Source organism: Myotis nattereri (genome assembly GCF_964212035.1).
Source record: "Myotis nattereri genome assembly, chromosome: 2".
In the NCBI taxonomy this organism is placed as follows: Eukaryota; Metazoa; Chordata; class Mammalia; order Chiroptera; family Vespertilionidae; genus Myotis; species Myotis nattereri.
Window position 1 is genome coordinate 201293818 of NC_138076.1, and position 15970 is coordinate 201309787.

Genomic DNA, 15970 nt, shown 5'->3' on the forward strand with positions numbered 1-15970 from the left:
TAAATGTATTTGTGACAAACACATTTGTGACAAGTACATTTGTCTCTGAGATGGAAAAAAGTCATTGATTTTTCTCCTCTATGTGTGCAAGTATTACACATGTATATATTTTTTCAGCTTGATAAAAGAAAACTAAGTTATAAATAACAACCTTAAAAGATTCCTCAGGATGCCAGCACACACTCATTCCAGGGGAATTAAGAGCAAAATGAGATGTCTGTACTCCGTCCAAGTTCCAAATCCTAAGAAAAGAAAAGGAGTATAACTTTAAATATTTTTGATATATCACTACTAAAAAATACAATTTCCATGAATGTATTCAAAGCCATTAACTAAAGATTACAAGATAGACATTTGTACTTAAAATATATCTTTCAAGGAAAATGATAACATAAATTATTTTAGAAATTTGTGAAAGCAGTATGAAGAATTTAACTTTACCATACTGAATCACAGAAAAACAGTCACATACATTTTCTCATTAATTAACACCGTTAACACTTGTAACCAAATTATTCGTATATTCCTTATTTTGTGGGCAAAATCTTAAACTAATCAGGTTGCATTCCTGCATCAGTAGACATTTCAATTAACAATAATTTCTACAAAGGGTATCTCACTCTCCTCAACTGCCCGCCACCCCCCCCCAACCCCCCCCCCCCCCCCACACACACACCCAGTGGCTCCCATTTTCAAAATAACATATAAAGAGGCTAGTATGAGGTGATGTGAATTTAGGGAGATAAATAATTTTCCATGGCTGCTTATTCCTTCTGCCTTTGGGTTTCCATGTCAGGGACCAATTACTATCTTACGTTTTTTGATCTGGCTTACTTCCCCAATTCTCTTTCTCAAAGGTGGCCTTGACTGATAGCTACCACATTAAAGGTGAGCTGGATGAAAAAACACCTGGTTCCTTCCTCTCTCTCTCTTAAATTTTTCCAAATCCAGAGTAACAAGAACCAAGCTAATCACTGACATGGCTTTCTATTTCAATTTCTTTCCTATCCTGAGTGGAGATCAAAACTCAGAAGTCTCCCTTTGTTGTGAGAAGTACTATCCCCAACCCAGACTGATAGTTTTTCCAGCTCATTCTTCACACACAGCCACTATTATGTCTCACTGGTACAGAGTGTGGCATAGAGTTAGCAAGGCAGGAGACAGAAATTGGTGGGTCGTTGGCAAAGTGCCCACAGAATTCTGGTCCTTAAGAATTGAACTCACTAATTAGAATGCCTTGGACTTTTCCTTCTAGGTTTTAGAGTTCACACTTCATTAAGAACCATAAATAATTTCAACAAACTTAAAGAATATATCTTTAAAGTCTAGGCAAAAGTGTATTTCAATGAAAGAAGACATATTTATTAAACAATGTTACTATTCTGTACCAAACCACTTTTTTCCTCAGAGAAATTATAGGGTCTCTAATCTTGAAATATTATAGTAACATATAAACTAATATAAATATTTTTCAAAATGATTATTTACTTGATTAGTTAATTTAGAAGCATACTCTTTTCTCTTGCCAAATCAACACGTTATATCTGTATGTACTATATAAGGGAGAGAATTACAATTTAATTAAAGAGGTGAATCACATTTACCAAGGGTTTTTGCAATTGCGTTTCACTCCCCTCAATGAAGAAGATAATTATGGCAACTGAATATTTTTTTCTCCTCCATTGCCTTTTTTTGGTATAATAAAGTACTGGGCTGGCATGTATTTTATCATGATTGAAATAGTAGGAGTCTGTCTTGCAAATTCAGCGAGTCCCGTGAGAAAATGATTGAAAGGCTCCATTCCTTTGATCTCATTCTAATATTTATTTGATTTTTGTTTGCAATTATATAAATTGCATACATACCAGAACATTTTTATGATTTTTTCCCCTTTCAAATGAAGGAAACCAAAGAGATAGGAAATATGGATAAAGATATTTGATAAGAACAGGTCAATTAATGAAGTGTATTCCTGTCCTAGAAATCAAATTTTTTCACAGTATTTTGTCCCGAACAGAACCTGACACTTTTAAAATAAAAACTGATTTAAAATGAGGATAATCCAGATTACTTTACAGGATTAGGATAAAATGATTTATGGTTTATAATTATATGCTTATTAAATAATTCTCAGTGGTTGCCTACTCCAAGTACCAAATATGCACAATACAACGAACTGGCATGAAATGAGTTATCATAACCAAATTAGCTGCAGATGGTACACTTTAGGTTGTTAAGTCTTATTTCCCTTTTTGATAGATTCCATAATTAAGCTCGTCTCAAATCCTTTTGTGGAGCTCAACATATTTTTCAGTGTCTTTACTACATGGCTCATCTAGTTAATAACAGTTCCATCTCATAAAGTCACATTTCTTTTGTTTAAAATATTTTTACAGCACAGCATACATAATAAAAATACACAAATCTTAAGCATAAAGTTCAAAGAACACACTCAAAGGAAATAGTACCCAACTTAAGAAACCAAGTATTTTCAGAACTCTAAAAGTCATCTTGCGCTTTCTTTCAGTCATATTTTCTTGCTCTCACCAAGGTATCACTATCCTGACTTTTAACACTTTAGCCCCTTTTGAAGATAATAAAAATGGAATCCTACGGAATGGATTTTCTTGGTCTGGTATCTTTCATTCAACATTAGATTTTGTGATATTTACCCACACTCCTGCAGGTTGTACTATGTTGTACTCCATTAACTAAATCATCTGCAATGTACTTATTCACACTACTATTAATAAATATCTGTTTCCAAATTTGGGTCATTACCAATAATGCCGCTATAAACCTTCTTGTACATCTTTTAGTGAAGACAGACACCCCTGCCCCACTTTACACACAAAACACACATACCAACCCACTTTCCGGGTACATGCTCAGGCATGGAATTGCTGGGTAACAAAATATGTTCAACTTTAGCAGATATCGTCAAATAAGTTTCCAAACTGTCTTACCTCTTTTTTTTCCTTCCTCTCTCACATTTATTAATGACCAACTGAAAAGGCCTACATTTTCTCTGACACATTTTCTGACAAAAATAATCTTAAAACAATCACTTGTTGAATGGCAAAAAGCACAACTTTTTAGTTGGTCTTATTTGTAAGGTAGATTTCTCAGAGCACCCCTTTTTTCTTGCATTTTATGTTATTTTCACGTATCTATGTGTGGATAGATTTGCATCCATTTTAAAATATAGTGAACACAATTTATACAGTAGGAGCTCTCTTAATTGAGCTCCTTCGGACACTCTTCCTTTGTCCCTCTGTAGAACTGAAGAGGAAGAGGCAATTTTCTTCTAATATTCTTGCACATGCATATTGTAGGCTTACCAAGAGGGACTATGGGTTCTTTGCTAGCAAAAACAGTTTGTAAGTGATGTGAACCCATGTTTATTAATGTGATTAAGTAATATTATATAAGCTGACAGAATATGAATGTGAAAGAGCTGTTTCAATGAAACTAAGTTGATGACAACTAACTAATGGTATCTAAATTTAAAGAGCATTCATAAATTAGGCATGTGTGTCACAGAAGATTAAGCAATAAATATTATAAAAATCTAGATATATTTGAATTAAGACTGCTTAGCAAGTGTTTTCATTGTAGGCACTGCATCATGGGTGTGGGTCATGTAAAAAAGAGGTCCTTAACACTTGTCAATGGTCTCATAACTGAAGGAAAGAGAAAGCCTTGCCCTCTTGTCAAAAGGTTGGCAAAGTTGACAAATTTTCATATGTATGTTGTATAAGAAAATAAGGTAGGTAGACAGTCCATTAAAATGATTTCCTGAATAAAAGAAGGACCTATGTAATACCTTCAACAATACTAGTAAAGATTAAAAAGAAAAAAAAAAGATTTCCTGAGTTTACTGACTCTTTTTATCTAAGGAATGACAGATTTAGACTATGTTAGGTAAGAGTTTCTAGTGTAACGGGGGGTCGAGGATGGGGGTGAGGGAGTGGGGGGGGGAATCCAAAACTTTGGAAATTAATATTTTAATATTTCCAAATATATTGTTAACACATTTATGTATAAATAAAATTACCTAAAAGTTAATTATCACCACAGAAACACAATTTTAAGAGAAGTGGTACATTACAGAAATAGAAAAGCTGTAAGGGTTCATAGCCTTAATACACACAATCAAACACATGTAAAGACAATAGATCATTTATAAAAGTATTAAAATATAACATTATCAAGTTAAACTACCTTGACAAAAAAATCAGGAGCTATATGAAGGATATATATGTACCTACTTAAATGTTTGCAAGGGAAATTTCAAAGTAAAAGCTTTTAAGATAAAGTTAATCAGCTGACATATTAAGAAGCCAATCATATAAACTGAACTAAAAGGCGTCATTCTTCAAGTAAAATAAAATAACACTTTTGGTCCAATTTGACTATAACAAACATCTCCAACCCCTCATCACTCTGTAGTCCTAAGTAGAACTCTTAGATTTAGCTGTAAAATGTATGGATAAAGAGCTAAGATTATGAATTACAATTACTTTACTTTTTGGTAGTTTATTGTTAAATCATTTCAGGTTGAGCACTTTTCAGCAGAACATTACATATTCCTACCATATATTACTTAAATGTGGTTGTTCCATTTAATTAATAAAACGGTATCACAAATTGGCTGTTGGCATATTGAGGATATTGTAGATATTCTCTAGGGCCTTTTAAATTGAAAATTAGAGGGAGATGTTCTCTCTGAGAATTCAAAAGGAAACTTCCTGGGTAATACTCTGTTCTTTTTATTTGTTTGTTCTCTATTTTTAATTGGCAGCTCATCGTCTGTTAGGAAGTTCATCGTATAAGGAAATTTCTGCTACCAAATGTTTATGACCAAGAACATAGACAAAGAAGGAACAGATGACATTAAATGACACGTTTGTATCCATTTGGTCTTCTGTAAATGATAAAGCAAAAAATACAAACTACAATCTAAAAGACATGGCTGGATCACATGAACCTCTGCATTAATTAAATATAAAAGTAAGAACAAAAATAATACAGAGATGTAGTTATAAGGATGAGAAGGCACTTTACAATGTTACTGGGTGTAGGAAAGGGACCTCTGACACTTACAGACAAAAAACATTTTTCACTAAATTTGCAATAGCAAAATGAAGATTTCCCCCCTCTCATTTCCAAGTAACTAATCTCTAAGTTACTCATCATGCTATGGATGATTCGAAAAAGGAAGAGATATGGTGTACTTCCTAAGTCAGTGAACATACAATTAGAAAAATAAACAAATTACAAAATAATTTGGTGTTAAAATATCTGGTTTTAAGTGCAAAAGGAATTCAGACGTAGGGGACCATATAATTAAAAGCAAAAATCTAGAATAAATGTTGTTATTCTGTGGCTTAGACTATGAAGAACTTTGGTATCTAGGCAAAAAGCTTAATGGCACAACTGTATAAACTAAGAATTTTGTAAGGAGTGTTTTAGTATGTCAGTGTTTGAAATATATTCAGAAATAAGAGTAGACTAATTCTGCTTTTTTTAATACTCCATACTACTAACCAAGCAGTATTAATGTATTAGTAGTATTCATGATAAAAGAAATGGATTATCAGAAGCTTCACTGATTTGAGATTAAGAAGATTTATAAGGGAGAAAATGAGAAGTAACTGTATATATTACCCTTCAATAATTAAAAATGGGTCAATGATAGAGTCCATTGATAGAGTCTAATGATAGAATCCAATCAAAGGCTATTTGTGTTTTGGAGGGGAGAGGAAGTGCCCTGATTAAAACATAATGCTAATAACCCAACTTTACTATACAAAAAATAACTGACTACTGTATATCATCATGAAGCCTTGGAGAACTTAAAAAAAACAACAACTTATAGCTTACATGTTGTTGCTTCATTTGTTTTCTTGAAATTGTAAACAAATTAAGCAGCAACTATTACAAGCTTATCACAGAGGTGAGAAACTACCTGAGGCCACCCCAGAGGAGAATTAACATCTTATTTAACTTACAGATAAATAGATTTTTAAAAATGTTATTTTTCTATTACAGTTTACATTCAATATTATTTTGTGTACAGCACAGTGGTTAATGATATACTTTACAAAGTGCTCCCCTGATATTTCCAGTACCCACCTGGCACCATACATATTATTATAATATTGACTGTATTTCCTAAGCTGTACTTTACATCCCTGTGGCTATTTTGTAACTACCAATCTGTACTTCTTGAATTCTTCACCTTTTCACCTGGTCTCCCAACTCCCCTCCCCTCTGGCAACCATCAGACCTCTGTATCTATGAGTCAAACAGATTTTTGAAGGATAGGAATTGTGGAAAATTCTGTCACATTTAAAAGTAAACCTCAGCATTACACTCTCAACTGCAAAATATACCATATGGTAGTTTTCAAACAGATATTATGTAATGATTTCATCTTCAAGAAATTCAGAGTAAAAGGACTTTTCTTTTAACTAACATAAACTTTAATACAAATACCAGTAATACTACCCAGAAAAATTAGCATTTCATTATTTCTAAGAAAAATTTTGATATATTTTACAATTAAAATATGATTCTTATCAGTCACATAAATGGATTTTCAGAATAACCCTAAAAAATGTTTATGAATATTATTCTCATGTATATAATTCACTTACTGCAACCACCTGAGGGCCTCATAAAGCAGGCTTAAATTACTGCACTCACTGATGTGGTAATACTATAAGAAGTACTGGTTTTGTATTTCATCTACACAGGCACATGAGGGAGAACAAAGAGTTGAATATGAGAGAATGGTGTTACCAATACACCATTATATAACATTTCAGAAAATTCTTTCATCAGTTTATTACTTTTACTGTAGTATAATCTTTCAACATATGATTTCATTTCACAAAATTAAAATGACTGCAAATGTGATCAACAGGTTTTAGTATAAATTTTGGATAGTTCTTATAAAGACATGGAATCCTTATGTTCCATTCGCTGGAGGTAAATAATTACCAAACTCAACACAAACTATTTGATCTCATTCTTAAAGTTCTTAGAACTTTGCAATAATTTTAAAAATGTTACAAAAATTAGAGGGAATTTTAGAAGACAGGCAGAGAACTTTGCTTCTGTAATTATTTAACTATAACATTTAATGAATAATATAAATTCTCCTGATTTCACTTTGTATCTAGAATTATTTAGGCACGGTTTATTTTTGCTTCTAAATGGGGATTAATCTCCGAAGAGATGCTTCATTGGCCTATCTTTAGAAGGCTTTCAGTATCCCTGTTTCCAACAAGTACTATTTTTAAATAAATCACATATTTTGTGATCCCAACTGGGGTGAGGGTGAGGAAGGAACATTCCATCTTAATTATGGATCTTGAAGATTCTTCAAATATATATGAACAGAGGTAATGTGGAAAGAACTCAGCATGGGGTGCACAGAGAGAGTTGATAAACATTTTTTCCTCTTAAAAAATTTTCAAAACCCGTTACTATTGGCTTAGTGAATATCTTAGGTAACTAAGTATTCCCTTATCTAGTGACTTGGTTATATTCCTAAAAAATAATCTTACTCTCTAATTTTTATATTCCACTCCTCCAATTCTTTGTAAAAATGATGACAGCTAGAACATGACAACTACTAATATCCCATGTTTCATAGTTAAAGTGAATGGCACATTACTTGCCTCTATTATTTCATCTTAAACTAAGAATTCCTTAGTTTCTAGAAGCCAATTTTCCTTCACCATAAATTTTATGTAATATTTTAAAAGATTATTGGTAGGGAGGAGTAAGAAAGGATTTACTTCTGACATTCTTTGTAGTTACAGTGAGTACTGGTTCTTCTATTTCTTTTGTATCCCCAGAGTACTAAATGTTGGCTATACTAAACATGTTTAATAATTACTTGTTGATCTGAATTGCTCTTACAGAACGGTACTGTTTTTAATATACAAGAACATCTGCTATTTGGCACTGACTGGGAATGAGATGTTCTGTATTAGTGAGTTTTTAAAATAATAAGTTTAACCGAATAAATACTTAAAGTACCATTTTTACTTTCTTTGTAGGTAGGGGATAATAAATCTTTCTACATGAATAAGCACGTATTTGCTTTTCAAATATCGTAACAACTTTAAATTTCTTTTTTATGATGCTGGGTCTTAATTATAAACACTAGTAGTTACATTTTCCCATGCATATGCATACACATAAACAAATATTTATGTAGATATCTGTACACGTATGAATGCATAGATATTTGCATATGTTGGACATGATAAGGAACCATAAAAGAAATGGTGTAGAGCAATGTGGTTGAATCACTAGCAACTCCACCTGTGACTTACTTGGAATTTTTTCCCCAAACACACCTCTTGTCAGGTGCTTTGTTTGGTATCAACATCTTTTCCCTAAAGACCTGGTAACAGGTACAGAGCCGTATTCATTCCTTTACCCACTCACTGGTGGTACCTACAAGAGCACTCTTCTAGATGCTGTGATGACCCTAAGGTAGTAAAGCATGGCTGATTCTGCCAACTACCTTGTTAGAGAAAAGACTAGAGCAGTCTACTCTAGAATAACTTCCCTCATCCTCAAGAAAAGTTTGTTTCTCTTTACTCTTCTTCCTCACCTGAGAACTGAATTAATGAAGTATGGAGAAGGAACATGATGACTTCATTTCAAGAATTGGTACTAGTAGTAGAGTATTTCAAAAATTACAAATTCTTCACAAGTAGAAGGTAACACTTTGTAGACATGACTCTAAGGACAATTCTATCAACCTTATTAAGTTCTACATGTTTGATTTTGATTAGAACACACAGGTAATATGAACATCTTTTTCAATAAAAGAAAAAGACTAAAGCTTCTTAAAGAACCTTCAAGGAGAAACAGTATAGGATGATATTTCAGAATCAGACTGCCTGGGATCCTCATCTGTAAAAGTAATGAGAACTCACCATATAAGGTTTTTGAGGATTAATTTAATTCATATAAAACACTTAGAATAGTGCTTGGTCACGTACTACTATCTAAATCAATGATTCTCAACAGATGGTGGTTCCAACATGTACAGAGTACTTTTTATTGTTCTAATAACTGGGATGCTACAGGCATTTAGTGGAGAAACAGGGATGCTAGACATTCTACATGACCTTTGAATGTCCCAATGAAATTTAGAAATAGCTCAAAAGGAAGGCACACTTCAAGAGCTATGTTTTTTGCAATCGTTGTTAGTACTCCATCCTATGGCATACTGGTGAATTTTGATAATATCTATATGAACACTGGCTGATTTGTAGAGTACTATCCTTCCTATAATTTGTTTTTCCATATTATCCCTATTTTAATTAACATTATTTCCCTTTTTCACTTACCACATTTAGTTTTATTTTTTAATGTTTTTATTGATTTTTAGAGAGAGAAAGGGAGATGAGGAGGAGACAGAAACATCGATGAGAGGAACATCATCAATTGGCTGCCCCCTGCACGCCCCCCACTGGGGATTGAGCCTGCAACCTGGGCATGTGCCCTGACCGGGAATTGAACCAGTGACCTCTTGGTTTCTGGGTCCACGTTCAACTGCTGAGCCACACTGTCCGGGCACCACATTTAGTAATTTTGTTACTACGGACATGATTTTTTATCCTAATAACAAGTTCTACTCAGGGCTATGACACTGCAGAACTCCAGATGGCACTATTTACATTGTGCTCCATGCAAACCATAGCCCTGGAATTATGTGACCTGGCAGCCTTGCTTCTGCCTTACATTTTTCTGTTATCTTATTTTTAGGATATTCAAATTTATTCATTGTAAAACAGGACAAAGACTGTCTCACTATGTCTTATGTCTTCTTAGATATTTGAGTTTATATATATATATACACTGTTTTGCTTTTTTATAGAAATGTTTAATACAATTAAAGTACTATAACTTTTAATATATTTTGATAGGTTATATTTTCTATGAATTCCATTTAAGATTATATAGTAGGCATTATAAAACATTCATTAAAAAAGTAGGTACTGGGACTGATAAAGAACTACTGACTTAAATGAGAACTCAATTTTCTTAAGAACTTGCACAGATGATAGAATACTCAAAGTAGATGAACTCTTATATAAAATTTATCATAGTCTAGAATTACATTTGATATGATGAGTAGCACGTTGGTTCATAGTTTTAAAACTATGTTACAGAATGTAGAGAAATAAGAAAGATCTAAAATATTCTTAGATAGAAATACCACTTCCTCAGGATAAAGCTGAAAACTGTCACTCAGGCAGAAGAGTGAGTGACTTAAGAGTGCAGGTGAGCCAGGCTGCCTGATATTCTTGTTCCTCTACTTGACAGCTATGTCATTTTCCATAAGTTACTTAGCCTCTCTATACCTGTATCCTCATCTTGTAAAATAAGGATAAAAATAGTACCTACCTCAGAGTTGTAAAATGAAATAGATTTACAGAGATAAAGGCACTTAGCGTGGTGAGCATACAGTTAAGCACTCAATAAAATTTTTAGTAATATTTACTTATTAATATTCCAATTTATATGTAGAAAATAAATATCTTTGACAGTCTTAGGGAAGCCTAAAATGGTTCTGAAGCCATTATTCAGTTTAAAGATAAATCAGTGATTACTGAGTGCCTAGTGCAGTGATTGGCACAAGGTAGATACTTGATAATTGCTGAATGAATAAGCTAACCTACTTTATTAATTTATTTTCTACAAATTTACTTCTTCTCTATAACAAAAGGTAAACAAGTAACTACTTTTTAATGGATAGACTGATATACGAGTGCAAGTGAGAACTATCTTTATTCTGTTCGATTCAGAATTTGACAATTTTCAATAAAACACATAAACTTTATGAACCTGTTAGGGGACAGATCATTTTGAAATGGTGTTCCTAAGGTCAGAAATCTCCTAGCTGATTATTATATTGTGTCTCTCTTGGAAATGCCAAAGTCAAACATCAGAAAACATGTGTTGATCAAAATTCTGTATTTTAAAAATTATTTTTAAAATTGGTACGAATTCAGAGAGAGAAATTATCCATTCTGCTCTTTATAGCACAAAATGTTAAGAATCTATATTGCAGGACTGTTCATATGTTACATATTTGTGATAATGTACTATTCCAGGCTATAATATTTTATATAATATAGTTTAGTATTTAAAAAATTTTATTCACTTATTTTACTCATTTACCTTACCAATTAAACCATTTTAAAGTGTGTAATTCAGGGGCTCTTCACTTAGTTCCAGAACATCTTTATTATCCCAAAAGGAAACACCGTACCCACTTAGCAGTCATACCTATTCTCTTCTCCCTGCTGTTCCTGGCACCATTATCTGTTTTGTCGCTATGGATTTGCTTATTCTGCAATTTTTTTTTTTTTTTTATATATAACATCGATGAGAGAGAAACATCGATCAGCTGCCTCCTGCACACTCCCTACTGGGGATGTGCCCGCAACCAAGGTACATGCCCTTGACCGGAATCGAACCTGGGACCCTTGATTCTGCAGGCTGACGCTCTATCCACTGAGCCAAACCCGTTAGGACTATTCTGCAAATTTTATATAAATGGAATCATAGGATATTTCCTGTCTAGCTACTTTAATGTTTTTAAGTTTTACCCATGTTGTAATAGATATGCATATATATTACACACACACACACACACATATATATATATATATATATATATATATATATGTATATATATATACTCTTCAATCATTTTTATAGCTGAATAATATTTCAATGACATACCACATTTTGTTTATCCATTTATTCACTGATGGACATTTGGGGTGTTTCTACTTTTTGGCTATTGTGAATAGTACTGCTAAAAACATCCCTTTACAAGTTTTTATTTGAACATCTGTTTTTAATTCTTTTGGGTATGCACCTGTACCTAGGAGTGGAATTCGTGGGCCACATGCTTAGGTTTTTGAGGAACTGCCAAACTGTTTACCACAGTGGCTACTTCCTTACTGACCTTCAGTCTAGTTATTCTATTTAGCATGTCTTTTTTTTTTTTTTAATATATTTTATTGATTTTTTACAGAGAAGAAGGGAGAGGGATAGAGAGTTAGAAACATCAATGAGAGAGATCGATCAGCTGCCTCCTGCACGCCCCCCACTGGGGATGTGCCCGCAACCAGGGTACATGCCCTTGACCGGAATCGAACCCGGGACCCTTGAGTCCGCAGGCCAACGCTCTATCCACTGAGCCAAACTGGTTCGGCAGAGCATGTCTTTTTTAAGCATTGTATCACCTGCATATAAAACTACTTCCAAGAAGACACAGGCTCTGACTATGATTGGGTAAGGATTTCTCCATTAACATGCAGACTGAGATTGTAGGAGACATTATTTTGTTGTTGTTGTTTGTTGTTAATCCTCACCAGAGGATATTTTTTCCATTGATTTTTTGGGGAAGAGACAGAGAAACATTAATGTGAGAGAGAGACATATTGCATCCCACACGTGCCCAACTGGGGCCAGGGATCAAGCCTGCAATCCAGGTACGTGCTCTTGACTGGAACCAAACCCAGGACCCTGCCATCTGCAGGCTGATGCACCAACCACTGAGTGAAACCGGCAAGGGCAGGAGGCATTACTTTAGTGCAGTGATAGGAATGATCCCTGGGATGAAAATGGCTATTTCCTCTGCCCAAATTTCAGTTGCCATTTGGCTGCTGTCTTTCCTTGTAACTTGGCAATTCTATACTTTGAGTTAATGTAGATAGTTGTACTGAAACAATTTTCTATAGTAGTTTGTCCCGTCAGAATACCTTCTTTCCTTTCTGTCAGATTGTATGATGCTTACTTCTCTTCCTTACTTTAAACTCCTTGACTTACCTGTATCTTCTTTTTCTTTTAAAAATCTTAGCTATATTGCTTACCTTTTGGCCCAAGAAGTTTGACTTTAATAGTCAATCAGGACTGTCATTTACTTCTAATTGGCAAACTAAGTTAATGAATTCTAAATTTAGCTCCCCGGCTAGATAAAATGATGTTATCAAGCCCCAAATCTTAGTGGCTTACAAAAACAAGCATACATTTCTTGCTCCTGGGTCTGTGGGAAACTTTATTTCATAATACCAGAGGGGTCCATATCTGCTCCATGTGTTTCTCTTCTAGGGTCAGTAGCTATCTAGGACATGCTCATCTTATAGCAAAGAGAGAGGACAGGTCAAGACAAACCAAATAAAACATCTAAAGTGTCTGCTTGTGTCAGAACTGCTAATATTACATTGGCCTAAACAAGTCGCATGGGTAAACCCAATAGAATGGGAAAAATCTCCTCCTTCCCCAGGGGTGGGGGAAAGGGGAGCAAGTATTTGCTGAACAGTAACATCTAAAATCACAGACTAGCAAAATAAGACAATTATGGGCAACACAGTGAGTTTTCAAAAAGTTAAATTTATTAAGTCTAACTTCACTTTGAAGTTAAGCCCTTTGTCCTTTTTAAAGTAATAATGTTCTTTCTTTCATAAAATTATGGTAATTGAAGGCAGTAGAACTTTAAAATTCTTATTACTTAACAAAATAAAAAGTTGGAAACCCTGGGTCAGTCCCCCAAAATTTTAGGACAATTTTACTCGTCCAAAAAAATCTAAAAGTCTACAAGAGAAAAAAATAAATTCACAGACCACTGAACGTAATTCCAGGTCTGTCTGGCTCTTATTCACTATTCAGAGGCTACTCCTTGGCCTGCAAAGACCCTCATTTTCTCCCTTCTCAGGTATCATTACCCCAAATGTTTGGGATTAGGAAAGTCTAGTTTTAGAGAAATAAAATGTCACTACTTATTTCTAGTGATTTAACTTTTATCTTAAAAATAGTTCTATTTACTCCTCAGATCTATATATAAACTTGGTTTTATAATACTTGGGGTCATGTAAATCTTTCATATCTCTGATGTGAAAATTTTAACAGGCAGATCAAAAAGAATAATGGCCTATGACTCTAACTTTAAAAAGATGAGCTATTACAAAGATTAAAATTTAAAAAGTAGATAGTGGCTTTACTTCCAATGTGAAAGGACACATATTTAATAGCTTTGTCTGTGTACAAGTGTTTATAAATACTATTGATTTTGTCACAGCCTGATCAAAAATTAAAACTATGCCGAAACAGGTTTGGCTCAGTGGATAGAGCGTCGGCCTGCGGACTCAAAGGTCCCAGGTTCGATTCCGGTCAAGGGCATGTACCTGGATTGCGGGCACATCCCCAGTAGGAGATGTGCAGGAGGCAGCTGATCGATGTTTCTCTCTCATCGATGTTTCTAACTCTCTATCTCTCTCCCTTCCTCTCTGTAAAAAATCAATAAAATATATTTTTTAAAAAAATTAAAACTATGCAAAACAGCAGCACAGTGTGTTTTTCTTTTTCTCACAGTGCTGTTGAAAGAAGCAGCAACTGGCACTCCTGTCATGACTGATTCACTTATTTCACTCCTGCCTCTACAGCCTTATTCCACCTCCTACTCTGGCTCTTCGTCTTGTTTTTTTACTTGTGATATTCTCCAGCTTTAGGCATTATTAAAATGCTATAGCTACCTTGTCTGTTCCAAACGGGGGTGGGATGGAAGAATGTGACACTGAAATGTGCTATATATACAGAAAAGCTTAAATAGAGACTTTCAAATTTGTCAAAACACTAATTTCCCATGAGTCTTGCTTTAGCAAATGAAATTTGCAATTATTATTATGTTTTTAAATATTTTATTGATTTTTCACAGAGAAGAAGCGAGAGGGACAGAGAGCTAGAAACATCGATGAGAGAGATTGATCAGCTGCCTCCTGCACGCCCCCTACTGGGGACGTGCCCGCAACCAAGGTACATGCCCTTGACCGGAATTGAACCTGGGACCCTTCAGTCTGCAGGCCAACGCTCTATCCACTGAGCCAAACCGGTTCGGCAGTAATTTGCACTTATTAAACAATGACTTACCGGATAGGATCTGTGAAATAATGTCACAATATGGCACCTGCCTTTTATTATCTTACTGATCTTATCCATAATTGGAGAATTTGATCCTATATATTTAGATTTCATAAATGTTCAGATATAAAATAAGAGGGAGAGAGGCACCCATAAATCAGTAAGGGATGTTTCCAAAACTGGGATGAGAACTTAACTCACCAGTTTTGAAACTCACATTTGTGTCATACTTACAATTTAATTGAAGTATCTGGAGTATCTATAGAAGTTATATTTTCTCTAATTTTTAAAATGTAATTCTTATTAAAGTAAACATTTTTAAAATGTGCTTGTACCATAAGCAACATACCTGCAGGTATGATCATCACTCACACTTGCAATTCCATGGCCTTCTTTGGGGTCAAACACCAAACCATTAATGAAATCTGAATGGCCCTCTAAAATCTGACATAAGGGGAAAAATTAATAAGAACACAGGAAAAAAAATCTACACTATTCCTACCTAATATTTTTACTTCACTGCCTTAAAAGCTTTCACTGCATGCTTCTCTTTTCCATAAATATTTCTTAGCAATCTGCTATTTTTAAAGCATGATTTATACACCCACTTTTCTGAAGGTTTTTCTTGGAAAGAAGCTGATTATTCAACACACTGCTATTAGCTTAATCTTTCTTTTCTATTATGCATATTTTACAAAAACACCACTTTTTTTTTATTGTACCTGTCCTCATGTCACCTCCTTTCTCACTTATTACATAAAGTTTAAATAAAAATTAAAGCTGGAACTTTCTAGGGGCTTGAGTTAAGAGTCCCCCTCAACTATTTATTTCATACCTACTGCCCTTCATACTTGCTGCTCCCTAATAAACACATAGGATGAACTTCACATTCTAAGGTCTTTATTCACTTGTTCAATGTGACTACCAGCACTGGAGATAGCAGTATTACCAGCTCACAATCACAACAACCCACAGATTTGTTTCTGGCTACAGAAGGAAC

The 15970-nt window shown here is 34.1% G+C and overlaps 1 protein-coding gene across 2 annotated transcripts in view; it reads right to left on the reverse strand.

Annotated features, from left to right (window-relative positions):
* Positions 1–15970, reverse strand: part of NUP37 (nucleoporin 37) — a 32973-nt gene that overhangs the window by 5040 nt on the left and 11963 nt on the right. For both annotated transcript variants that reach the window (XM_081085103.1, XM_081085102.1), the window contains exons 6-7: positions 15320–15414; positions 152–242 (exon numbers count right to left, since the gene is read on the reverse strand). In XM_081085103.1, the coding sequence (XP_080941229.1) occupies positions 152–242; positions 15320–15414 (186 nt within the window). The remainder of the gene's footprint in view (positions 1–151; positions 243–15319; positions 15415–15970) is intronic.